This window comes from Suricata suricatta, chromosome 10, assembly GCF_006229205.1.
Source record: "Suricata suricatta isolate VVHF042 chromosome 10, meerkat_22Aug2017_6uvM2_HiC, whole genome shotgun sequence".
In the NCBI taxonomy this organism is placed as follows: Eukaryota; Metazoa; Chordata; class Mammalia; order Carnivora; family Herpestidae; genus Suricata; species Suricata suricatta.
In genome coordinates this window covers 101,300,694-101,328,451 of record NC_043709.1, presented here as the reverse complement: position 1 = coordinate 101,328,451, position 27,758 = coordinate 101,300,694, and the positions used below count along the sequence as shown (strand labels likewise).

The 27,758-nt window shown below is 42.3% G+C and overlaps 1 protein-coding gene and 1 pseudogene across 1 annotated transcript in view; one reads left to right on the top strand and one right to left on the bottom strand.

Moving 5' to 3' along the window:
• LOC115305333 (maestro heat-like repeat-containing protein family member 1) overlaps positions 1–18,439 on the bottom strand; it is a 75,169-nt gene extending 56,730 nt beyond the window's left edge. Inside the window, 20 exon segments of the mRNA XM_029955563.1 lie at positions 2,083–2,193; positions 2,800–2,852; positions 3,361–3,520; positions 4,211–4,254; positions 6,288–6,432; positions 7,246–7,290; positions 7,502–7,618; positions 8,495–8,568; positions 9,555–9,661; positions 10,209–10,230; positions 10,233–10,290; positions 10,868–10,966; positions 12,954–13,094; positions 13,422–13,576; positions 14,019–14,111; positions 15,181–15,202; positions 15,204–15,344; positions 16,235–16,357; positions 16,679–16,785; positions 18,418–18,439. Of these exon segments, the coding sequence (XP_029811423.1) occupies positions 2,083–2,193; positions 2,800–2,852; positions 3,361–3,520; positions 4,211–4,254; positions 6,288–6,432; positions 7,246–7,290; positions 7,502–7,618; positions 8,495–8,568; positions 9,555–9,661; positions 10,209–10,230; positions 10,233–10,290; positions 10,868–10,966; positions 12,954–13,094; positions 13,422–13,576; positions 14,019–14,111; positions 15,181–15,202; positions 15,204–15,344; positions 16,235–16,357; positions 16,679–16,785; positions 18,418–18,439 (1,839 nt within the window).
• A 5,532-nt stretch (positions 18,440–23,971) lies between these two features.
• On the top strand, positions 23,972–24,580 carry LOC115304931 (annotated as a pseudogene).
• Positions 24,581–27,758: the final 3,178 nt, after the last annotated feature.

The following is a 27,758-nucleotide window of genomic DNA, read 5'->3' as shown; positions in this document are numbered from 1 at the left end:
CCCTGGCCAGCCCCCTCAGGCCAAGTAAATAGCTCTCCTCTGTGCTCCCAAGTAAGCAGTGCACATTTTGATCCTGATGCTTACCACACTTATTATAATTGCCCACTCTGTCCTCTGTTTGCTCAAGCAGACAATGATTTCCTGAAGGCAGAGTTTGTGCCTTTTATGTGAGTACTCTATGCCTGGTTCATGCCTCCTGTGCTATGGGCATTTAGTACACATTTTTAATAACTTTATTGATAAGGTCAGAATTTTTGCTTGCTTGATTTTACCACCCACAAAGCTTTGCATATAGCAGTTGCTTCATAAATATTTATTAATTATAAAAGAGCTAAATAATCAGTCCTGGATATAGGGCCTCTTTCTGGAGACCCCCAAAACCCAAATAAAGTGTTGCTCAGTGATAGGAAAATAAGATTAAAAAATCAAGAAACCTGAGTTCAGGTGCCAATTTCACCTATAATTTGCATAAAATTCTCACTCCCTCTGGATTGAGCTGTCTGGTTATTTTGTCTTTTGAGTTTACAGAGAACTGCACAGGTGACTTTGTCTATCCTCGCCCACTCTCCTGTGCTGTAAAAGTTATTGCTACTTCCCAAATGAGGCAATTGAAATCCCACAGAGGCTGAGACACTTGACCCAGATTATACCGGGAGCACAGGAAAAGCTGGAACAGGTACAAGGCCTTCATCAACACTGACCTTGAGCTCTGTGAGCAAAGGAGCCTTTTCTCCTTACTCAGCTCTGCAGCCCCAACATCATGCACAGTGCCTGATCCATAGTAGGCCCTCAAATATTACTTGAATTAACTTGCTTAAATGTGATTCTTAGCTCAATAATCTTTCCACTTCACCCAAATACCAGTCTTTTCTGTTACTTCGTTTTTTTTAAGTTTCTTTTTTTTTTAAATAGTTTATTGTCAAATTGGTTTCCATACAACACCCAGTGCTCTTCCCCATAAGTGCCCTCCTCCATCACCACCACCTCTTTTCCCCCCTCCCCCTTCCTCTTCAACTCTCAGTTCATTTTCAGCGTTCAATAGTCTCTCAAGTTTTGTGTCCCTCTCTCTCCCCAACTCTCTTTCCCTCTTCCCCTCCCCCTGGTCCTCCATTAGGTTTCTCCTGTTCTCCTGTTAGACCTATGAGTGCAAACATATGGTATCTGTCCTTCTCTGCCTGACTTATTTCACTTAGCATGACTCCCTCGAGGTCCATCCACTTTCCTACAAATGGCCATATTTCATTCTTTCTCATTGCCATGTAGTACTCCACTGTGTATATATACCACATCTTCTTGATCCACTCATCAGGTGATGGACATTTAGGCTTTTTCCACGTTTTGGCTATTGTTAACACTGCTGCTATGAACATTGGGTTACATGTGCCCCTATGTATCAGCATTTCTGTATCTCTTGGGTAAATCCCTAGCAGGGCTATAGCTGGGTCATAAGGGAGTTCTACGGATAGTTTTTTGAGAAACCTCCACACTGTTTTGCAGAGCGGCTGCACCAGTTTACATTCCCACCAACAGTGTAGGAGGGTGCCCGTCTCTCCACACCCTCACCAGCATCTATATTCTCTTGATTTGTTCATTTTAGCCACTCTGACTGGTGTGAGGTGGTATCTCAGTGTGGTTTTGATTTATATTTCCCTGATGATGAGTGATGCTGAGCATCGTTTCATGTGCCTGACATATCAGATAAAGGGCTAGTATCTAAAATATACAATGAACTCACCAAACTTCACACCCACAAAACAAATAACCCAGTGAAGAAATGGGCAGAAGACATGAACAGACACTTCGACAAAGAGGATATTCTGTTACTTCTCAATTACTGGGAAGTTCAATTAAGACAACAAATGGCAAAGTTCTTAATAAAACCAAAACACTTAGCAAATGTCCTCCCCATCACTCCCTTCCCCAGGACCAAGAAACATGGGTTTACTTTTCCCCCAAGACCTGTACTTCATGTACACTTCTGTATTCCCTTCCACCAAGCTCCTCCACATCATCCCCACCCCCATTTGCCTCTTTGCAACTATCACCCCTAGCTGCATGGTGTGCCCCCCCCCACACACCTACCTTCTCCTCCTTATCATCATCGCTGAAATAATTTATCCTCTCCAAGATCACCTTGATGAGTTGCTCCAGCCAGCTGTCATCATCAATAGCCAATAATGACTGACTTGAAAACTGAGTAAAAAATGGGAGAAAAGGACCATGTAGAGCAGTGATTAGGATTTTCTGCCTCAAGGAAGTGGGCCAGAAAGAAGCAAGAGACAAGGGGACATGGTCTGTAAATATGAAAAAAGAGCTCAAGAAATGGGGAAGAGCTGAAATACACAGAAGGGGTTAGTCAGGACTGGAGAATGACAATATAGTGACAATGATGGTAATGCCAATTATATATGTGAAACTCTTTAGTCTACAAGGCTCTCCCTCTCCTATATTATCCTATTCAATTCTGAGAGATAGGAGTTAATTCCATTTTACAGATCAAGCAGCTGAGGCCTTGCAAATGCTAAATAACTTGCCCAAGATCACAAAGCTAGAGCCCTGTTCCCTTACTCTCTCTTGACAGTAGGATTTTGAGGGCATGGAAGATAAATTAAGATTTAGGATATAGAGACTCTAATGCAAAGACCAGGAGCCAAGGATGCCCCAGAAAGAGGTTTTCTTGAGTAGGGAGGTCCCTTGATCATGTCTCAGTCTCTGGGAGTTCTGGGGCCTCTTCTTTAGGATCCTAAAGAGGAGAAAGAAGGCAAGGGTGGAGGGAGGGATGTCTCATAGAGTGCTCACCTGGAGCAACCTGTCTTCCCACTCCTCCTGATTCAGGCTCTTCTCAGTGTGATCTAGGAAAGAAGAAAGCATGGGGATCTGCCTGACCAGAAGGCCCCAGATGGGGGGAAAGAACCAATATCTGAACACTATTCCAGGGGCTTTATGCATTTAACTTTCCCTGTATCCCACAATATAACTGTTCTACCACTTTATAGAAGCTCCAGGAAATGTCTGACTTTTCAAAGGTCAAACATACCCAGCCAGCAAGTGTTAGAACAAGGATACCAACCTGGATATCTCTGGTTCCAAAGCCCACACTCTTCCCTGATCCTCTGCCCACAAGAAGGGGCATTCTGGGAACTCTGAGCCCACAAAATTCTGGACTGCACATCTGCTCAGTGCAGAACCTGGTCCAAGGAAGCAGACCTACCCAAATGGCATCTCAGAAAGACAGAGAAGACTGGTCCTGGTTCTCCTCACCCCAAGGAAAATTCATCCTGTACCTCAGGACTTCATCTCTTCTGGAGTCCGCCCCACTGCCCCAGCTCCATTTCTCCCAGTTTGCAGCCAACCCCTCACCATCCAGTATCTGCAACATCTGAGGGATCTCCTTCATCCACAGCTGGCCCACATTTGAGTTGATAACAGGGTGCAGGGAGGTGATAGGATGCAGGGCACATAGTAGCCTTAGCGAGCTTACACCAAACTCCCCTTCTCTATAGGGCTTCAGGGAAAACATCTGAGAAACAAGAGAAGCAAGCAGGAGGCAGAGAAAGGATTTAAGGGAAAAGAAGGAAGAAAGTCAGAACAAATCCATAGAATGGTAGAGCTGAAGCTTAGATCTTTCCATTCTTTTCCACCTGTGAATTCCTACATGTTCTGCAAGATGCTCTCAAGATGCCTCCTCTGTGATGCCTTCTTTGACTCCTGGAGACCAAGTTAGCCACTGCTCTTCTAAGATCCCAATGCACCTCATGTATTCATTTACTAACATTTATCACACTGCATTATGGGTAGTTATTCCCAGGCTTGTCTTTCCCACTAAGACTGTGAACACATTAAGAGCAGTTCTATCCTTGTCTTTCCAAGTGTATATAATGTCTAGAACATAATGTCTGGACAAACAGAGAAACTCAAAACATACTTGTGAAGAAAATGGGATCCGGAAAGCCATGTCCAAGATAACAGAGAACAGCTCACAATAAGGCCATAGGATATAGGTCAGGTCTTCTCCTACCCTTCCCCCATTCCTTCCCTCTTCCAAGCTCCCCAAAGTCCCTATGTCTTTGGCCCTGCCCCTTATTCCATGCCCATTACAATGCCTGGAATAGAGTGGTACTCAACTATTTGTGGAATGAGGAGACTGATGGATAGATGGATAAAAGGATGGAGGGCAAGGTAGTATTCATCCCATTCATTCATCACTTACCACAAGATGGGTCAGGAGTTTTTGTGGAGAGACGAATTGGGTAGCTGAGTTAAAGAGAGGATAAGAGAAGAGGACAGAGTCAGTGCCAGCTCCCAGATGCCTAACCTCCAGTCCCTTCTCATACCCAGCACCCACCATTCATTCTTTAGTGGAGAAGAAAAAGCAAAGTGGAGAGTGAGTGTTGGTGCCATTGCCATGGGGATTGTGACATTTTGACTCAGCCTAAAAACAAACCATTTTTGCATAGGGACATATATACCCCCAATGTTCATAGCAGCACTTTCAACAATAGCCAAATCATGGAAAGAGCCTAAATGTCCATCAACTGATGAATGGATCAAGAAGATATGGTTTATGTATACAGTGGAATAGTACATGGCAATGAGAGAGAATGAAATCTGGCCATTTGTGGCAACATGGATGGAACTCGAGCGTATCATGCTAAGCGAAATAAGTCAGGCAGAGAAGGACAAATACCATATGTTTTCACACATAAGTCTAATAGGAGAAACTTAACAGAGGACCATGGGGAGGAGAAGGGGGGAAAAAGAGTTACAGAAGAGGGAGGGAGGCAAATCATGAAAGATTCTTGAATACTGAAAACAAACTGAGGGCTGAAGGGGGAGGAAGAAAGGGGAAGGTGGTGATGGACATGGAGGAGGGCACTTTTGGGTAGAGCACTGGGTGTTATATGGAAACCAACTTGACAATAAACTATTAAAAAACATTTTCATCAGAAAACAAACATGTAGGCACGCGCGCGCGCGCACACACACACACACACACACTGGAATATTATTCAGCTATAAAAAAGAAAAATATCTTGCCATTTATGACAACATGGATGGAACTAGAGGGTATAATACTAAGTGAAATAAGTGCAACAGAGAAAGACAAATATGATATGATTTCACTTTTATGTGGAATCTACAAAACAAATGAACAAAGAAAAACATAAACAGAATCATAAATACAGAGAACAAACAGATGGTTGCCAGAGGTGAGAGATGGGCAAGATAAGTGAAGGGAATTAAGATTTACAAACTTCCAGTTATAAAATAAATAAGTAATGAAGATGAAAAGTACAGAATAGGGAATATGGTCAACAATATCGTAATCATACTTATAGTGATAGATGATAACTACACTTATCATGGTGAACATAGAATAATGTATAGAATTGTCAAATCACTACATGGTACACCTGAAATTAATATAACATTGTATGTCACTTCTATCACAATTTAAAAAGTTTTTTTAATAGAGAGAGAGACTAGGGGAAAAGGCTGTTATGTCGACCTGGCATTGTCCAGCCAGAGCATGGTAAATGGTCATTACCCGTGAGTGCATTCTAGTAGTGTACGCCTGGAAAGCATCTCCCACTATTCTAAAAAGTTGCAATCCAGGTATACATTTTATTGAATGTAGCCTTCCATATTTGAAAATCCTAGGTCCATCATTTTAAATATCTATTGTTCATGTGGACTATAATCAGGACTCTCAACACTGGGAAAGTAATTTGTTACCTTTCTACCTTTTAAGTCCTAGTAAAGAATGTTTACTCTCCAAACAAACACACATACCCCAAGTGATGTGCTGAACAGACTCCTCACCCCAACTCTGACACCCACTGGGATTCGAGGTCAAGAAGGGGTGAGCAAAGAGTGATGCTCAGAGTCGGGGCAAAGGAAGAAGTAAGGGTCAGAAATGTCTGTGTATACATTACTTTGTAATTAACAACACTATTCTTACATCTCTACTCCAGTGTTTCAAGATGAAAAATAAAGGCAACAAGGATTTGTATCTGGGGTTGCCTCTGTCCCAGAGGAATCCCCTTTTCATCCATGTGAAGGGCCAAATGGCATCAAGCTGCTGTCCTAACCCTTTGCCTTCCTCCTCCACCATGGCTCAGGCTCACAGGAGTAGCCCTCCCCTACATGGCAGATCTGCACTCTGTCCCTACACACACCGTCCCTTCAGAATCTCACCCTGCCTCCCACTTCACTCTCCCTGCTTGTGGCAGGCTGCGCTTTCACAGCTGGCCCCTCTCCACAGTCTTCCCCACCTGTGTACTTACGCCTGAGGTGAAAGCCGCTGAGGTAGGGGGCCTGGCCCAGGGAACGGGCCCTCAGAGCCATTTTCGTGGCCACCTTACTCAAGGGCACGAAGGCCCAGGTGTTGCTGGGCTGGCACACCAAGGTGATCAGTTTGGGCAAGGATACCTAGTAAGATGTGGCAAGGGATTCAATGTCAAGCCGCACATTAGCCATAAGAACCATAAGTTTTCCAACCCCATGGTTTTGTCTTCCTTTCCTGGAGGGGCATTTGAGACCTGTATACACAGTCTGCCCATTCCCTGCCCTTCTCTCTCACCCCCTTTCCCTTTCCACTCCACGTTGGTAAAACATAACCAAGGTCCTGATTAAAATTAAAGTAGGAAGGACTTGATTAGATAGAGGGGCTTCTTGAAATTTGGAATTGTATGACTTGTAATCGCCTTCACTGGGGAACATCCTAGGGGTAGAAGACATGCTAGCAGTCAGGAGACAGCTTTGCTGAGAGGGAGAGAGGGACTCTGGGAAGGAGAGTAAATCACAGCTTTTCCTCCCACAGCCCCTGACTCAACTCTGACCCACACAGCAACTCATAGGAGTCTTCAAGAATCCTTAAAGGTTGCTAAGACCAGCCAAGGTGATAACCACCCGCCTTTTTATGGAAAGATAAACTGCAACCTGGAGAGCAATTTATTCAAGATTTTACAGCCAGAAACTGGCCGAGCAGGACCCAGGCTCAGGCCTCCAAGTTTACCATCCAGTGACCCTCTTCTGCTCCACTGAGCCACTTCTTAGAGGAGCCACAGGGACTTGAGTGGGCTCAGATGGAGGGGGGAGGGTGGAAGAGACAGTACATGGGGTTAGATGGAGTTGGGAGGCGGTGGAAGGCAGGCAGAGAGAATGCAGTCTGGAAGTCAGGGCTGTGATCTGGGGAGTCAGGGGAGGAAATGAAGAGGCCTCTTTGACCCTAGTTGTTTGTACCATCTGTAGGATTTTGTAACACATTAGTTGGATGTCCTCTTCATTCTGGAATAAGAAAAGGAAAGATTTAAATCTGAAACCAGTGCTAGCTGAGTCTTCTGGCTCAAGACTTCCCCTGGCTCACCTCTCAGAATTTAAGAGGCCAAATCCTCTTCCCACTGTGCCAACCACACCCTCCTCTTCTTCCCCTTCTGCTCCCAAACCTGCCTTCTCTTGTTCCCACCCTCTGTCTTCTCCCTGCCTGGTCCCTGCTCACTGAGAAGTCAGACATGCTGAGCTTGATGATATAGTTGATGATGATGTTCCCCTGGGGCAGAGCCAAGTAGTCGTGCCGGCCCAGCATCTCAATGAAGTTCAGGAGGGCCCTTCGCACCTGTGGGGGTCACAGACCATCATGTGGCAAAATAGGAAGGCACATTAGTATGACCCTTCGTATTCCAGGTGAGGACACAAAGGACCAGAGCAGGTTTGGAGTGTATATATTCAAGGGACTCAGATCTCCCACTTCAAACCCAGTGTGACTCGGCAGTGGGCTCCAGGGGATGACAACCACTGAACCCAACAACCCTACTCCACCCTGAAGTTCTAGCCCATTTCAGCTGCTACATCCTCCTGGAGAACTGGAAGCACTTAGCTTGCCCACATCTTATATAAGATAAGAAATTGGCAGAAGTACTGGAAAAGTCCCATGCTCTGGCCTTCATTCAGAAAGCCAGAAATGAATCCCTCAAGTCCTGAGGGCCCAGCCCTCAAGATCCCAGTCTCTCCATTAACCTTCTGAATATTTAAGACTTTGTTTTTAGGGATGGTGTCATTGTTGTCCATCTGGCACCCTAAACCACTGCTCCTCTGCTCCCTATCCTGCACAATTCAGACCTGGGAGCAGTTTCTGCTGCCTCCAAGCCTGGAAGAGCTTATTAAAGAATGGCTTCTCAGACCACATGCTAGATATAATGTTTGAGTCTTCTCTCTCCAAGCAAACTGAACCTTTAGTATCCTTTAGAGCTCCATGACCCCATTGACAAAGCTCAGAAATAGATAGGAACCACCTGTCCACTTCTCAAATCCTTCTCAGGCTTTGAAGAGCCCAAATGTAATCCATGGGCAATGTCTGAGGCCATGAAGATCTTGGTAAGAGTTCCCTACTCTCCCCTCATCCATGAACCTCCCCCCTCTCCATTTTATACAACTTTACAGTCTCAAGAAAGCAATTGCCCTGCCAGCCCAAACATTCAGCCTTTATGCTCACTGGTTCGATATTCTCCTGAATCATGATTATGACTGAATGCATCACATCATTCTTCAGTTGCTCTGTCTGGGGCACTAGAGAAAAGACAGACATGCAGCTGGGGGTCAGTTTCCACTCTTCTCCTCTGTTGTTTTGGGAGGCACAAGAAGATAGACAGGTGGGAGGAATTCTAGGTACTGTCCTGGTCTTCAAAGGCCAGGTAGAGTCCCGAGAGATTATCTCCACCATACCTCTGCCTCAAAGCAGACTGAAAAGTGACCTAAAACAGTATTTTCATCAAGCTGGCATTTGAGCTCCAGCCCTTTCCAGTTTCCTATGACTGCCCACCCAACCCACCTCTCCAGCCGCTCCCCCCTGCCTATATATATCTCAACCTTTAGGACTATGAGCACTGTTCTTCTGTTCTTCTTTATGTGAATTCACTCTCCTAACTCACTGTTACAATCTCCTTGCCTCCTCTCAGTACATCTCCTGCACTGGATTGAGCCCACCCCATCTCTGGATTGACAGCTTCTCTGTTTTCCTATTGCACATCACCATGCCCACCTTTAAACAACCTATCACATATTATCTTGCATTGTTTGACTGTCTCAACAGCTTTATATTCCTTGCTTGATAGTGAACTGGTTGAGAGTAGAGACTATGTTTTATTTAAGTGTCCATTTTTAATACCTTGCACTGTGCTAGGCACAAAGCAAAGGTTTGGCAAACACTTGATTGGAGTTGAAGCCTGTTCCCCAAGATAACAATCATTGACTACAACACTGAAACTGACTGCATAGTGGGAATTGGTCTAAGTACCTCACATATGTTTTTCTCATCTAATCTTCACTTAAAACCCTGAAAGATAGTTATTAATATTACCTCCATTTTCAGATGAGGAAATAGAGGTACAGACTAAAAGCAACCTGCTCCAGTTTGTACACTAATAAGATGTGAAGCCAAGATTTAAACCTATTAAGTTTACTTTGAGTTTACATTGAGTGTCTACCACACAAGACTGTCTCCCAGAGAAAAGAGCTCTCATAGGAAAGAAGATCCCCAGGACCAGGCCACTCACCTTCCTGGAACACATCTGTGAAAACTTGAATGGCTGATACTATCTTGGTTGGATCCTTGGATTCCATGTTCTTTCGTATTAAGGATACCATCTGATTATTGTATAACGGCTATTAGAAGGGTGAGAATACAAGGGAATCAAGGGTACGCTTAAGTAGCAAGTGGTAAGTAGAAGTAAATCATGTTTAGCAAACCACTGATGCCATGAACTAGATAAATTAGTGCCCTTTTGGTTGGAGAAAGGAAAGAGGAAAACAGAGCGCCAGTGTTCGCTCAGCATTTACCATGTGCCAAGCCCAGGGTCAGATGGTTTCCTGAGCTGGGCTCTGTCCCTCCATTAACCCCACCACACACCCTCCCACAGGTCAGCACACCTCTCATGATGATTAGTGTTGTAATTACAGGACCACCTTTCTGAGCTGGGGATCAGTGAAGGAGAAAGAAGTCAACTTCAGGTGAGGGAAGTGGAGTTATGTCTATGCACTTCAAAATTCATTGAATTTCACACAAAGCTCACATGGATTACTTTGCATTTTATCTAGAAGGATGGAAGCCTCTTATGGGAGCCTAGGCCCCTGCTACAGTCCAAGGAGACAAAAAAGTGATCCTGAGTGCCCACCCACACAAATACCTGGGGTTAAGGAACTGTGTTAACTTACTCAGGATATAGAAGGCCCCAGGGCAAGGCTGTGGTTCTGTACAGAGTGATGATCTGAGTCCTTGACTGGTTCACTCAGCTGTGGGGAGACCAAGGCCATCAGACACAGCAGGACCGAAACTAGGGGCCCTGAATGTGGATGAGGAAACCAAGGCATGTATCCATGGAAAGTGTGGTGATTAGCCATAAAGAGAACAGGAAAACAGAACCCAGGAATCCACATTCCCAGCCCCAAAGGGAAGAAGACAGTGGCAAGCAAATTAAACATACGGAAGGTAACACCTTTTTGCAAAATGTTCAGTTTCCCTCTTCATGTTCTAGGCTGCAAAACAGAGGGCCTGGTATTTCACATGGGTATGGTGGAGTAGTTTGAATTTTCTGCCTTTTAACCAGAGATTAGGGGGAAACAGCAAAGGTCTGTGACCTTCAAGATGTAGGTCTTGTAGAATGTACCCAACTTCCCTCATGGAGAATATCTCATTCAGTGCCCAGAATCCAGGCATTTGCCTGTTCCAAGGAAACCTGATATGTATAGTTTAGGTCACCATGTGAAAGACACCTCCATCGTATGGAGGTTGTGACCTGGGCTGGTGTAGTCATCACCTCTAAAGAAGAGAGAAAGCCAGCCCAGAATGCTTCTAGCCCATAACACTCACCTGTTTGAATAGCATGCCTGTAATATTTTCCAGTTGGGATTGCAAGTTTATACCTCCACAGCCACTAAGAGCCAGAGCATTTATAAGTTGGAAGGTACACTGTGTGTATAAGGATAGAATAAGCACAAGTCAGCTCAGATTTTCCACAGCCTCAAATCCTCTGCCCTCACATCTTCTCTTCAAGGAGGAACCAAGTCATCATAGTTTCACACTGCCCTCTTGGACATTTCCAAAAAAGGCTCAGGGTCTAGTTCTTTCATAGTGAAACACAGCCATGACCTGACCTTCCACCTTGCCCAGTAAGCTATACTTATTTTCATATAATCTCATTGTTCCAGAGAAACTTTTAGGAAAATTCAACATTGCAAGTATTGGCTACCTTCAAAGGACCAGGATAAATTTAAAAAATCAACATTTCCTCTCCTTTGGTCTACCTGATGGATTCCCAATTAGGGCCAGCTTGCTTACATAGAGCTGGTTAGTGCTAGTTGATATCCAAACAAAATTATACAGTGGGCTGATAACTATCTTGATTCTCAATCACCATTCCTTGGAGTGAAGGGGGAGGAGATAGAATGGGAAGGAGAAAGGGAGTAGTCAAAATATTTCCACTGTCAGCCAAGACATGAGGTGGAATCTCCACCTGAATAATCTGCAGACTAGTAGGTGGTATACGAATTTTAGCCTTCAATTGGCTAATTGGCTATATAGAGAAAGCCTTTGTTCCAAATTCATAGATGCTTACTCTAGGCAACATGCAGACATGTGACAGAAGGGAAAATAAGAGATTGTGTGGCTGGTCCACTAATGTGGAGAACTCAGAGTATATATGTAAAAAAGACCATCTCTTCATATACCAAGGAAAGTGCATTTGAGGTGGTAGCGTAACAGTAGGCTGCACACTGTAGTCCCTGGAAACTTGATGCTAATTCGTGTTGCACTCAAAAGTAAAAAATCCTCCTCTTTGAAATTCACAAATATACATTAGCATATTTAATAACCCTGAAAAATATGCCTCTCGGATGCCTATTGGTGCATAATTGACCAATATCTGCAGTTGCCATGCTCTAAAATCCATTACTGTGTTAAAACTGAAGTCCCACAGGTTTGTCTCAGCCAATGACTGAATATGGCAGGTCCACTAAGGTGGGTCTATTAGTCCTTCAAGACGTAGGATTTTTCTGATGGGTAACTTTGGTTCAGTGGCTCCCCGTTGGCTTTACTAAAACATTCTTACAACTGCACTGTAATCTTAAACTTTCCTCTCTTTCTCCTTCCCTTTCTTCCCTCCTTCCCCTTCTCCTTATCAACCATCAGATATACATTATAGTCTGATGGTTCTTGGAGCCTTCTCTGGCTCTGTCCCTGTTTTCCCTCACAGATGTTCCTCAATAAATCTCTTGCACCTCTAATCCCATGTTAGTATTTGCTTCTTGGAGGACTAGACTAGCCTACATATTGAAAGGTTTGAGAAGCCCTACATTTAAGACTTTATTTAATTTTATCTCAGTATTTCCCACCCCTTTTGCTAACTAACACACCTTCTTTTTGTGGAATTCCCATTAAAATTCAGAGAGAACTTGGTTTCAGGAATGCCATTGAAATGGAAGAAGGACTGAAAAAATCAGAAAATTCTGAGTCCTCGGCTCCTAAAAATATCTAATATTGGTACAACAATTCTAAGGTAGGCAGAATATAGTAATGGCCTCCCAAATTCCAGGGTCCTTCTCCCAGTTATTTAATCAAGTAGTAATGAAGGTGTTTATATGAAGAGATTTTGCAGACATAGTTAAGGTCCCAAACCAGTTGACCTTAAAATAGGGATATTACACAGGTGGGGTTGATCTACTCTAATGAGTTATTTAAATCTAAATCTAGAGGTCAGAGGAAAGTCAGAGAGATTCAAAGGGTAAGATGAATTCAACAAATAGGAGTGGCAGAATTCCAACAAAATCTCATTTTACAAAGATAAGTTTCAGGCTGGATTTGGCCTGTGGGCCCTGCTTTGCCAACCCCAGCATTAACTACTCAATAAACACGGAAAGAATAAACTAGTTAAATTATCTTCTCACCCCATTCCAATCACCTGGGTAATGTAGAAAGGTGCCACTTTTGCAGACATCAAAGTCATTAACCATCGGGTTAACCGGTTCACTTTGTTCTTGAGTTTGGGTGATGGAATGAGGAAGAAGAGATGGCCAATTATCAGCAGAGCTTGCTCTGTCACCTGTGCCCAAGGCAACACAACAAACTTACCTCAGCTCAGAGATGAAGGCAAGATAATCCCTTAGGGGCTTTGCCTTAGTCATCTTTGTATCTGCAAGGCTTAGCACAGTGCCTAGCAAATGATGGTAATCATAAATGCAAGTTGTTTAATTGCATACATAATACATGAATGCATGGTGGAGTTTTCTGATAGTACATTTTTATGGAGAATGGGAAGAGGAACCTGAGGAAAATCACCCTGCTCTTTTGGAAGAGCCATTTAAGTTATCTTTCCACCAGACTTACTCCTTCAGCCCATCCATGCAACCCCTGCTAGCTGCAATCCCACCTTGCTGTTGCTCTTCAAGGACCAACAATTGAAGAGAACCCGAAGGGTAAGGTAAGCCTTGATGGACAGTGCCTCTTGTGTGATGTCCATTAATTCATCATTGTCAGTGCCCAGATCCAGATGCCTCCGGGCACTGATGACCAATCCTGTAAGCACTATGAGGGAACAGGGAGTTAGAGCTGCCCATCACTTTTCCCTTCCCACAAAGCAAAACATACATACATGTGGGCACAGTCCTCTCATCCCCAATTCTAAAAGAGTCTGTGGGGTCCTGTGCTGGGAAACACCAACCCATTCACTATATCCCCAACTATTTTTCTTTTCTGACCATACCTGGTCCACACAGCAGGGAAAGGGAAAGTGGTTGAAGCTGTCAACACCCACAGCATCCCTATCAAACTTGGCCCTTGCCCCAAATCAGGCCAAGAAAAGTCAGATGGAGAAGAGCAGCTTCTCACACCTGGCCTGCTCTCAGCCATTTCCTGCCCCTCCCCAGCCTTCTGGGATCCCTATTCAGAGGGACCCAGTCTCTTTCTTCCCCTCTTTCCTCTCTCCCTTATTCCAACAGAGTCTTCCCCAGACCCTCTTAGTCCTCACCATGACATACTGCCAACATGTCATCCTCCTTTTGGGCCATCCTCAGATGGCACAGGATATATTTCCATGTGATACCAATGTAGGGAGCTGCACCTAAGAGAGAGTACAAAAAAACATCCCTATCCCAGGAGGCAGGGGGTGCATCCTAACCTTAGTGTAGGAAACTCTATAGATTCGGAGCCACCAGATCCTAGCTCTGCCTCCAGAGTCTGGGCAACCAGGAGAGAGTTACTTAATGTATCTGAGTTTTAGCTTCTTCAACTGTTAAATAGAACTACAATTTCTGATGTGATTGCTGCACAGGGCTGCTGAAAAGATTAAGCTCAATAATGGATGTTAGCACAGCATAAAGATACGAGGTATTGGTACAGTCTATGCATGAACACTCCCTTCCAAGGACCCTTAAGGAAATAAAGAGTGATGCTATCAGAAGTGGATGTGAATACATCCATTCTAATTAGCCCAGAATACACATTTCCAATTTCTGTCACTGGGTCCTCTGAGCTTGCTGTGCAGTCCAAACCACCTGCCTTGTCATTGTGATCTTAATGCCCATAAAGCCAGCTGAATTCCCCCAGATTCTCTTTGGCCCCAGTTTCAAGTGGTAAATAAAGAAAAATCACTGTCATGGACTGGTGACTTGATTGTCTTTTCATACTTTGTGATTGGGAGAGGGAAGCTGAATGAGTAAGAGAGCCACTGCCATTGTCAGTAGCCACCAGGATAGAGAATGTATGGTGATTCTTGGCCTCATCCTGCTACACTATTATCTTCCAAGCCTCTAATCAGATTTAAAAATGCAAGCTCCCTTAAGTAAACCACTTCTTGCTTCCTTCTTTGCCCCTCCCCACCACTGTTGAATGGGTACTCTCTATCCTGTCTTCTCTCTCCACCTGGAGTCTTCTTTCTAGCTCCACAGTCTCCCGTGCCCTAAAACGTCCTCCTCTGCCATTCTTGATCTCCAGGAACTCCCTCTTGAGTTCCCAGCAGCCCAACTGGGACATAGTTTGTCCTTTTCCTATATACACATGACTGAACTAAGTGGAGATGTCCAATGAGAGGAATCAGGAGGATAAAGCTAGTCTAGAACAATACAATGCCCCCACCCTCTGCTGGCCCTATCCTCTTCTCAGACTAACTCTTCCACAGTAGGGATCTGTACCCTGGCAGAAGATGATTTTCCCCCACTGCAACCAGGAGACAGTCTGGGGGCAGGTTGTTCAGATGCCATCTGTCCCACAGCTTGAAGATGACTATTCTTGGAGACTGGAACCCCAGAGCCATTAGGACTGCAGTACACAACTCCTCCAGTTCTCCCTCTGGCTTCTGAAAAGAGAAAGACTAACTGTTCCAAGGCTAATCCCCAAGATGAGTCCCACAGGTTCTGAGAATCGGATTTGGTCAAGTGATTCTCCTCCACCTAGCAGGCAGTAACTCACCTACAACCCATCCAACATACACTTTCCCAGTGATGGAGGGCAAGAGCTTCCTAAAGTGTGCAAAGGACAGGAAGACAATAAATCTACACAGTCTGTGTATTGGGGTGGAATGGGGATTGGGGTTTCCAGAGAATAGAGATTTCACTGCAGCAGCAAGTGAATCACAAGGAAAGTGGGTAGATTATAGAAGCAACTTTGGAAGTCCCTGACAGGCAAGCTAAAGAAGGCAGGTAAATGGGAGGAAGATATCCCATAGGCAGGTAGTTAATCAAGAAAATAAGAAACCAGATTAGCCCAATGTCAGGAAGGTGAATACAAAGTATGTTAATAGGTGGATAAGTAGACATCATGAATGTTCAGTCTAAAGGTAGGCTAGCACACAGATATGTGGATTTAAATAGCTTAGTAAATAGGTTGAGATCATTAGTTGAGTTCCAATAACAAAGGTGACCGTCTAAGGAATCCCAGAACACAGTCTGAAAACTGGGTCAGACTCTGAGGTCAATAGCCCAAATCCTTCCCCCTTTCCATTTCATTCATCCTGCCTCACCACTTCACTTCACTACTGTATTTTCCAATTCTGTCTATGTCACAGTTCTTGAGATAGGCTCAGAGTACAAGATACAGACTCTAGCAAACTTTTTAGAAATGAGTTACTTCTATCCAAGATCCCACTTAGTTTCCAAGTGTCATCATTCACCAGAAAGAATTCCTGGGCTCAGACCCAGGATGCTTTTGTTCCCCAAAGCTCCCAACCCAGAGACACAGGCTCCTCACCATTGTCTTCACGTAGTCAATGATGATATCTGTCAACCTCTGGCATAGTGGAGTTTCCATCTTGTTATTTACGATTTTGACTTTCAGCAACTTGAGAGTTTGTAAGACATTATCTGCTGACAACTATAGGAGAGAGGGACTCAAGGAGAAAGGAAGGTTGAAGGGTAAAGATAATAAAGACAATAATGATCCCTGGTCAGGAAAGGAAGAGGAGGAATGAATCTAGGAAGAGGATTAAAACTGGATCAGAGGTTGAGGAGTGGAGAAGGTATGGGTCAGACTAGAAACATTGGAACTGGACCTGGAGCTATGAATGGACTGGACCAAGTAGTGCTCTGCTGACTGGAAATTTCTCCCATTCTCCTGGTACAATGGGTGTGTGCTCAATGAGGTACCTTTATCAAGGTGGTCCTATGCTGGCTGGAGCCAGGAAGATGTCCTCACCTGACCAGCAACTTGGAGTGCCTCCATAAAGTCCTCAATGTTCTTTCCTGAGACATCCAAGTTCCTGTCCGTGATCTCTGAGGAGCCTCCCATAACTATAAACACCTCTGTAAGAAATAAAAAAAGGGTGAGGAGGGGAAGCTGTTTCTCTCTTGCTATAGGTGGATAGTTCATTAGAGGTGGGTATCACGGTATGATGAAACCATGCAAAGAATAATTAAGAATCAGAAAAACAAGGTTGGTTCCTGATTCAGAGCCTGTCCCCCACTTAGGCAATTTAACTCCTGGAGACTCTATTTCTTCATATGTAAAATAAGTATAATACAAATTAATATGAGAGTTAAAAAGATGAGATATGTCCTATTAGGTATCACTTTCAGGATTTCAGCCTGCCCTTTGGGTTATATCTTGTTCCTTGAGATTCTAAGACGCCTTCTATGGGTGAGAGTTGGATAGAGATTTGGAGTAGGAGACCATGGTCTATAGGACTATGAAAATTTCATATTAATAAAACAATTTAATATTAATAAAACTGATTACTATACACTACAAACTTATACTCTAGTGACTTATACCCATAGTTTTGGTTAATAGTAATGGGGGAAAAAAAAGCCAGAAAACTGATTAAGTCTGAGTTCAGTCTATTACCAGCAAGGAAATTCTAGCTATAAAGAAAATTTCAAGGATACTTGGGGAAATTTGACCATAGACTATATAACAGTGATGAAATTGTATCAATACTAAGTTCCCTGGGATAATAAGGTTATAAGAATTTCCTTTTATTAATGTTTATTTATTATTTCGAGAGAGAGAAAGAGACAGAGAGAGAGCATGAGTTGGGGAGGGGCAGAGAGAGAGGGAGACACAGAATCTGAAGCAGGCTCCAGACTCTGGGCTGTCAGCACAGAGCCCAATGCCGAGCTCAAACCCACGGACCGCAAGATTATGACCTGAGCCAAAGTTAAATGCTTAATTGACTGAACCACCCAGGCCCCTCTCTTTATTTTAAGGGGATACATGCTGTAATACTTAAAGTCTATAATATAAGTGTGAACTTAATTTGAAATGATTCAGAACTGTATGTGTGTGTGTGTGTCTGTGAGAGAGACAGCGAATATTAGATCAGCACAAATATTGCAAAATATATTAGGAAATTGGTGAATGTAGATTGAAGAATAATGAGTGCTCATTACATTATTTTCTCAACTTTTCTATAGGTTTGGTATTTTATCAAAATAAAATGTAAGAGAGAAATTAAGATTCACCAGCCATCAAAAGGCACCATTAGGTGAGTAAAAATGGCAAAGCTCAGAGTGAAGAAAGATGCATATCATCCATAAGACCAACATAGTATCCAGATCCAAAATATATAACAATCTCCCACAAATCAAAGAAAAACACAAATAGAAAAATGGGTAAGAGACATAAGAGGAATTTATAAAAGAGGATATCCAAATGTAACATGTAAAGGTTCGGCTCAAACTAAGTAGGAATTAGGGAAGTAGAAACTAAAACCACAAAAGTATATTGCAACAGACCCACCAAAATGGCTCAAATTTAAAGGTTTACAATAACTAGTGTAGCAAAGATTTGAACAATGGGGATTTTCACATACTACTAGTGGGATGTGGAACAATACAGCCACTTTGGAAAACAATTTGTTATTATCTTCTAAAGCTTAAGACATGCGTCCTCCATGATCCTTTCCTGGGTACACGCCTAGTGAAATGTATGCTTACCGAGAGTGACAGGCACGTGCATGACTTTTCATGGTGCCATTATCCATAATAGCCCCAAACTGCACCTCATACGTCTAATACCATCCTAATGGATAAATTGTGACATATTCACATAATATTCATATGATAGAATGCTATTTCACAATGCAAATAAACAACCACAATCTCCTGCAACAAAATGGGTAAATCTAACAAAAACAAAATAAGTGAAAGATGCCAGTAGAGCAAACTGGTGGTTGCCAGAGGAAAAGGGTGCGGGGGAAGGATGGGTGAAGTAGATGAAGGGGATTAAGAGGTACAAACTTCCAGTTATAAGTCACAGAAATGAAAAGACAGCATAGGGATATAGTTGATAACATTTTAATATTATTGCATGTATGATGACAGGAGGCAACTACACTCACTGTAATGAGCATTGCACAATATATAGAATTGTCAAATCATTCTGCTGTGCACCTGAAATTAATATAATATTGTGTGTCAACTATAATTCAATAATAAAATGTTTTAAATCAATGATTATCTTGGGAGGGAGTAAAGACTAGGAAGGATACAATAGGGAGATATTTGCTTTGTGGTAAATCATTGAGGTCTATATACTCATTTCATGCACCTTTCTGTGTGTTTATTTAACAAAATAGGTTTTTTTTTAACTTTTTAATGTTTATTGATCTTTGAGAGAGAGAGAGAGAGAGAGAGTGTGTGTGTGTGTGTGTGTGTGTGTGTGTGTGTGTGTGTGAGCAGGGCAGGGGCAGAGGGAGAGGGAGACCCAGAATCCGAAGTAAGTTCCAAGCTCTGAGCTGTCAGCACAGAGCCCAACAAGGGGCTCGAACTCAAGAACCTCAAGATCATGGCCTGAGCTGAAGTCAGACCCTTAAACTACTCAGCCACCCAGGTGCCTCAGCAAAATAGTTTTTAAGTTAAAAACTAGGAACTGTATGGGCACCTGGGTGGTTCAGTCAGATAAGCATCCGACTTCGGCTCAGGTCATGATCTTGCGGTCATTGATTTGAGCCCCATGTCCGGCTCTGTGCTGACAGCTCAGAGCCTGGAGTCTCTTCAGATTCTGTGTCTCCCTCTCTTTCTCTGCCCTTCCCCCACTCGCACTCTTCTCTCTCTCTCTCCCTCAAAAATAAATAGACATTAAAACATTTAATAAAAAATAGAAACTGTAAGACAAATACAGGATTTTACATAAAAGAAACAAGAAGTTATATTTTTAAAAGATAATGCAGAAGAGAAAAACATAGAAATTGAACAACTCAGTAGATAGGTTTCATAGTAGACAAGATACTGCTGAAGAGAGAGTTAGTAAATTGGAAGAAAGAGTAGCAAAAGTGATGCAAAATATAGCACAGACGTATAGAGAAGAAAATAGAAGGGAAGTTTAGAGAGATGAATGAAAAACCCCAATATACACTTAATGGGAATTCCAAAAGAATAAACAGGCAAGAGATAATAGTTGAAGTGAAATGGCTGCAAATCTTTCAGAATTAAAGAAAATGTGAATCCTTAGATTGAAAAAGCACACCAAGTCTTTCACAGGATAAAGAAAATCAATCCATATTTAGATACATTGGAATAAAATAAAAGACCAGAGAAAGCAAAAGAATCCTAAATGCTTCAGATAAAAAAGATTAACTACAAAGGAAAGACTAACAGACAGACTTCCGTGAGCAACAATAAAGACAGTGCAATAATAGCTTTCAAGTTTTGAAGCAAAATAACCATGGGGCACCTGGGTGGCTCAATCAGTTAAGTGTCCAACTCTTGATTTTGACTCAGGTCATGATCTCAAGGTTGTGAGATTGAGCCCTGTGAGATTCTCCCCATCTTCCCTCTCTCTCTCTTTCCCCCTCTGCCTTGCCCCCTGCTCACTCACACACTCCCTCTCTCAAATAAATCAGCAAATAAATGAAGTAAAATAGCTATCAATCTAGAAATTTATACTCAGCTACATCATTCAAGAAAGCAAAATGAAGACATTTCCAGATAGGCTAAGAAGTTTATTATTCATAATAATAATAGATAATATTATGTATTAATATAGATAATATATATGAAAGAAACACTAGTATATTTCCTTCTTTCAGCAAGGAATAAAATAAACCTGGAAAGGAGCAGGAGAATTCAAGAAATGTATTAGTTATGAACTAAGAATTAGTAAAACACTTGGTATCCTGAATATCTTCTGTTGGCTCTCCAGATCTTCCCTACGCTCTTCTCCACTCTGCTAAATGCTTTGGGGGCTACATCAAATAAACTCCCTTGTCCTCTGGCTTGCAACTGGGGTTTTGCAAATGGGGACTCCTAATAGGACACTCCAGGAAGAAAAGATGTCAGATCGGAGTATATATTTTTCTGTTTCCTCCTATCAAGGTGATCTTTGGCTGGGTGTACACCTTGAGGTCACTACTTCTCTCAAGATCCCCCTATATGCATTACTCTCCTTTCAGCTTTTCATGACTGCTCCCTCCCCAGATCCCTTCAGGTCTAGGAGTGATAAAACTGGTTGTTACTAGTTCTAGCATATTATTATACTATCTCTTGTGGGGTTCTTCCTCCCTCCCTCTCTTTCTTTCTCTCTCTCTCTCTCTCTCTCTCTCTCTCTTTCTTTCTTTCTTTCTCTTTTTCCTTTTCTCTTTAAGAGAGAGAGCACAAGCAGGGAGAAGGGGCAGAGAGAAAGAGAAAGAATCTTAAGCAGGCTCCACACTGAATGTGGAGCTCAACACAGGGGTCGATTCCACCACTATCATGAGACCATGACCAGAGCTGAAATCAAGAGTCAGATGTTCAACTGACTGAGCCACACAGGTGCCACAATCTCTTGTGGGTTTCTTAATCTCTACTCACACATACTCATTAGAAATAGTTGCCTTAATTTATTTGTTAACTCTCCTTGAATTATCCTAGTTTGAGTGTGTAATTTATTTTATGTTAGGAGCCTGAGAAGTTGGTAAGTTTAAATAAGCATCGACTATGAAATATAATAATCACCACTAATTTGAGGGGGTTAAAACCATGATGGAACAAAAACATTAGACAACACAGCACAAGATATGAGAAGGGTGAGGTTGCAGGCTGATTAAGGAGTTTGAGATCCATATCTTCTTTAGAAGAAAAATAGAGAATTGGTGAACTTTAAACTTTGTTAGAAAAATAGAAATACCTAAAATTTCAGAGTAACAAAATCTGTCTCTATCGGTCTTATGTTGCAAGCCTTTATTCCTAGATTTTAGTATAGTGTGTAGTACTTAAAACTCAACACATCCAACATTGAACATATTATCTTCTCTCCAACCCAAAATGAATCCCTATCTCTGGACAGTGCTTAAGTCTCAGTCATCTTTGACTTCTCTCCCGCACCACCCACAGCCTGCCAGGACAGAGGATGTTACTTATTAAATACCTCTTCAATAGGGCACCTGGGTGGCTCAGTCAATTAAGTGACCGACTCCTGGTTTTGGCTCAGGTAATGATCTCAGTTTTTGAATTTGAGCCCCACACTGCCAAAGTGTCCATGGAGTCCCTCTCTCTCTCTCTCTTTCTCTCTCTCTCTCTCTCCTCTCTCTCTCTCTCTCTCTCTCTCTCTGTCCGCCCCTGCTTATGCTCTATTTCTCTCAAAATAATAAACAAACTTTTTAAAAAAGTCCCTTGAATCCATCCCTTTCCTACCCTTACATGGCCACTGTCCTAATTCATTTCTCATGTTCAGACTCACCTTCTCTCTAGGCCTGACCTGCTCCAGTCCGTTTCTCTCCTTCTTCCCCACAGCAGAGGGACAACAGCACTACACAGAAGTAGTTTGGATGGCATAGGGGAAGTGCCTCCTGGGAATACTACCCAATTATTGAGAAATAATCATATCCTAGCAACCAAACATGGAATGCTTACCCCGGAACTAACCTACCAGCTCCTATTCTAAAGAACCTAGGGTTGGGCTGCCTGGGTGGCTCGATCAGTAGAGTGTCTGACTTCAGCTCAGGTCATGATTTCATGGTTTGTGGGTTCAAGCTTTGTGTCAGGCTCTGTGCTGACAGCTTGGAGCCTGGGGCCTACTTTGGATCTGTGTCTCCCTCTTTCTCTGCCCCTCCCCCACTCATGCTCTGTCTCTCTCTCTCTCTCTCAAGAATAAATATTTTTAAAATTTTTTAAAAAGAACCTAAGGTGGGGGCGCCTGGGTGGCTCAGTCGGTTAAGTCTCCGACTTCAGCTCAGGTCAGATCTCACCTTTGTGGGTTCAAGCCTCGCATCAGGCTCTGTGCTGACCGCTGGCTCGGAGCCTGGAGCCTGTTTCCGGTTCTGTGTCTCCCTCTCTCTCTGACCCTCCCCTGCTCGCACTGTGTCTCAAAAATAAATTTAAAAAATTTTTTAAATTAAAAAAATAAATAAAATAAAATACCTGCTACATAGTAGCTATTCAATAAATGTGTACTGAGAAAATAAATGAGTGAATGAACTATTTCTTCAAATTTGTTATGTTAAATCAAAGGTGTGCACAGGTTTATATGTTAAAATATTTATGATGGCATTATTTATAAGTAAAAATTCAAAATTCTCTTGACACTCAACAATCCATAGATATTTACACCACAGTTCATACATATGTGTACAGTCATCAAAAATAATTTTGGGGGCACCTGGGTGGCTCAGTCAGTTACTTGTCCAATGTTCGCTCCATTTATGATCTTGTGGTTCGTGAGTATGAGCCCTGCATCAGGCTCTGTGTGGACAGCTCAAAACCTGGAGCCCACTTCAGATTCTGTATCTCCCTCTCTCTGCCCTCCCCTACTTGTGCTCTTTCTCTCTCTCAAAAATAAATAAACATTTTTTAAAAATTGGGGGTGCCAGGGTGGCTCAATTGGCTAAGTATCCAACTTTGGCTCAGGTCATCATCTTGCAGTTTCTGAGTTCGAGCCCTGCATGGGGTTCTGTGTGGACAGATCAGGGCCTGGAGTCTACTTCAGATTCTGTGTCTCCCTCCCTCTTTCTGTGTCTGCCCTTTCCCTGCTCATGCTCTCTCTTTCTCTCAAAAATAAATATTAACCAACAAAACTTTTTAATAATTAAAAAAATAATAATTTTGTAAGGGCCCCTGGCTGGCTTAGTCAGTGGCGCATGCGACTATTGATCTCAGAGTTATGAGTTTGAGCCCCACATTGGGTGTAAAGATTACTTAAAAGAAAACCTTTAAAAAGTAATAATAATTTTAGGCTACAAAAAGTATGTATCATACTGTTTTATATATACCCATATATATTCATATGCATCACACATATATGTATATCAAGAATATACACATATTTGTGTATATTATACATGTAGGGGCACCTGGGTGGCTTAGTTAGTTGGGTGTCTAATTTCAGCTCAGATCATGATCTCATGGGTTTGTGAGTTTGAGCCCCACATTGGCCTCTCTGCTGTCAGCACAGAGCCTCTGTTCCTCTCTCTTTCTACCCCTCCCGTTTGCACTCTCTCGCAAAAAAAATCAAAATTAAAAACATACACATGCAGCGCGTAGTGCCCTGTGCTGCCCAGACTAGCGAATGATACAGTCAGGATGGCTAAAGGTGATCCCAAGAAACCAAAGGGCAAGATGTCTGCTTATGCCTTCTTTGTGCAGACGTGCAGAGAGGAACATAAGAAGAAAAAACCCAGAGGTCCCTGTCAATTTTGCAGAATTTTCCAAGAAGTTCTCTGAGAGGTGGAAGGCAATGTCTGGGAAAGAGAAGTCTAAATTTGATGAAATGGCAAAAGCAGATAAAGTGCGCTATGATCGGGAAATGAAGGATTATGGACCAGCTAAGGGAGGCAAGAAGAAGGACCCTAATGCTCCCAAAAGGCCACCGTCTGGATTCTTCCTGTTCTGTTCAGAATTCCGCCCCAAGATCAAGTCTACCAACCCTGGTATCTCCATTGGAGATGTGGCAAAGAAGCTGGGTGAGATGTGGAATAACTTAAGTGACAGTGAAAAGCAGCCTTATAACAACAAGGCGGCGAAGCTGAAGGAGAAGTATGAGAAGGATGTCGCCGACTATAAGTCTAAAGGAAAGTTTGATGGCGCCAAGCGTCCTGTAAAAGTTGCCCGGAAAAAAGTGGAAGAGGAAGATGAAGATGAGGAGGAAGAAGAGGAGGAGGAGGAGGAGGAGGGGGAGGAGGAATAAAAAAAAAACCTGTTCCTCTGTCTCCTTGTGAACACCTTAGAGTAGGGAGCGCCGTCACAGACACCTCTCTTATTGGAGACGCGTCTGTTGCCCTCGTTAGGTTTAATCACACAGTTGGGTCATGGTCATATCGTAGTCTCTTCAAAGTGCTCTAGAAATTGTCAGTGGTTTACATGAAGCGGCCGTGGGTGTCCGGAGCACCCTGAAACTGTATCAAAGTTGTACGTATTTGATGAAATGGCAAAAGCAGATAAAGTGCGCTATGATCGGGAAATGAAGGATTATGGACCAGCTAAGGGAGGCATTTTCATTTTTAAAATTAAAAGGCTCTTGTGTTCTCCTCACTCTGTGCACTTTGCTGTTGGTGTGACAAGGCATTTAAAGATGTTTCTGGCATTTTCTTTTCTGAATTTGTAAGGTGGTGTTAACTCGATGGTTATTGGCTAGAAATCCTGAGTTCTCAATTGTACATATCTATAGTTTGTAAAAAGGACAGAACAACCGAGACAAAGTCTTGATGCTCCTTGCTTGGCTTGAGGCTGTGGGGGAAGATGCCTTTTTGAGGGGCTGTAGCTCAGGGCGTGCACTGTGAGGCTGGGCCTGTGGACACTTCAGTGGGCATCTGTTTAGCTTCAGGTTGTCTTGTTTCTGTATATAGTGACCTAGCATTCTGCTGCCATTCTTAGCTGTGGAAAAGGTGGGGGGGGGGGCGGGTCAGCTGGCATGAGAAGTGTTTGGATCTTTTTTAGTTAAGTGCGTAGTTTTAAATTGTTTGTTTTGAAACAAACTGTAGAACTCTTCATTGTCAGCAAAGCGAAGAGCCACTGCATCAATGAAGGTTCAAGAACCTTCTGTACTAAACACAATTTGCAACATTCTGTTATTTTTTTGTATGTTTAGAATGCTGAAATGTTTTTGAAGTTAAATAAACAGTATTACATTAAAAACACACACACATGCATATTATATACACAAACACATACAAACACATAGACGCACACACATACATAGGAGTCCACATAAAAAGCTGAAAGAGCATACATCAAAATGGTAACATATCCACATGGTAGATTGATAAGGAATTTTTATTTTCTTATAAGGACTTTTATATAAATTCCATTCATTTTAAAATAAACATATGTTACATTTGTTACCCAAAAAAGGTTATTTTTTAAGTATGTCCTTTTGAAAATGTAAACAGTTTGACAATTTAGAAAAAATGGTCTATCAAAAGCAAGAAGGTTTATAGAAAAGCTTACTTCAAGTGAGTTCAACAAAAAAATTTTAGCATTGTCTAATATGATAGGTATTGTGAGGGTATTCAGAATAAATCTAACATGACTGCTGACCTCAAAGACCTTAGAAAAGAACATATGACAATAAAAGACAATTCATGAAATATTATAGGCATATACACTGTTCTAAAAAAATAGAGATGAGCACATAATTAACTCTGTAAGAGAGAAGCTTTCAGAAAGAATGGGCTGGTGAGTGTAGTTTCTCAGGGTGAAAAGGACTAGAGCGGATGATGTGGAGGGAGAAGGAACAAGATATACAAAAAGCCCTGAGGTACGAGACAATATGATGTATAAACGGAAGTACACATAGAACCAAATAATGTATAATATCTCCAAATGATGATGGTGTCATGGAGCTGTTAAAATTGATATCTTAAAGTGCAGTAATGAGTTCAATATTTGGTGGAAGTGTACAAAATGCAATTGAGGAGAAAAGACCTTGTTTGCCATGCTGTGGCAATAGGGAATCTTCGAAGGGTTCACATACCAGAGGATCTGTGATTTAGAGAAATCACCCTTTGGGTAATGTGGAAGGTGGATTTGAGGAGGACAAGACTGTAGGCATAAGTGAGAAATAATAGTTACCTGACCTGAGGTAGTAGCAGTGGAGATGAAGAGAAAAGAACAGATTACAAAGATACTTTGGAGGTTAAAATAGGTGGAACAAGGCAGTTGATTAGAAAAGGCAAGAGGAGGGGTACCTGGCTGGCTCAGTCGGTTGAGTGTCTGACTTTGGCTCAAGTCATGATCTTGCAGGTTTGAACCCTGTATTGTGCTCTGTGCTGACAGCTCAGAGCCTGGAGCCTGCTTTGGTTTCTGGGTCTCCCTCTCTCTCTGCCCCTCCCCCATTTGCACTTTGTCTCCTTGTCTCTTTCAAAAACAACAACAAAAAAACATTTTTTTAATTTTTAAAAGAAAGAAAGAAAGGAAGGAAGAAAGAAAAGGTAAGAGGAAGGAGCACCTGGATGGCTAAGTTGGTTAAGTGTCCAACTCTTGATTTTGGCTCAGGTCATGATCTCAAGGTTCATAAGATTGATCCCTGTGTCAGGCTCTGTATTGACAGCATAGAGCCTGCTTGGGATCCTCTCTCTCTCTCTTCTCCTCTCTGGCACTTCCCCTGCCTGTACATGCACACTCTTTCTCTCAAAATAAATAAATAAACTTAAAAAAGTAAGATCAAAAAGAATAAAATACTTAGGAATAAACTGAACAAAAGAAGTATAAGACTTGTACAATGAAAACTATAAAACATTGCTGAAAAAAATTAAAGAAGACAAACAAATAGAAAGACATCCCATGTTCATGGATCAGAAGACTAAACACAATTAAGGTGGCTATTCTTCCCTGTCTACAGATTCGACATAATCCCCATCAAAATCCCTGCTGCCTTTTTTTGTGAGAACTGGCAAGCTAATCATAAAATTCATATGGAAATGAAAAGAATCAATCACAAAACAATCCTAAAAAAGAAAAGTTGGGGTGCCTGGATGGCTCAGTTGGCTAGCGTCCAATTCTTGGTTTTGGCTTAGGTCACAATCTCACAGGTCGTGATAGCCCCACGTTGGGTTCTGCACTAAGAGCACAGACCCTGTATGGGATTCTCTCTCTCCACTCTCTTTGCCCCTCCCCCTGCTCATGCTCCCTCTCACAAAATAAATAAATAAACATTAAAATAAACAAATAAGAGTTGGAAGACTTATACTTCCTGATTTCAAAACTTACTACAAAGATAATCAAGACATACCATCTGATGGAATATAACTGAAAGTCCAGAATAAACTCCTACATTTATAGTCAATTGATTTTCTACAAAGGCACCAAGAAAATTCAATGGGAAAGAAATCATCTTTTCAACAAATGATGCTGGGACAATTGGATAA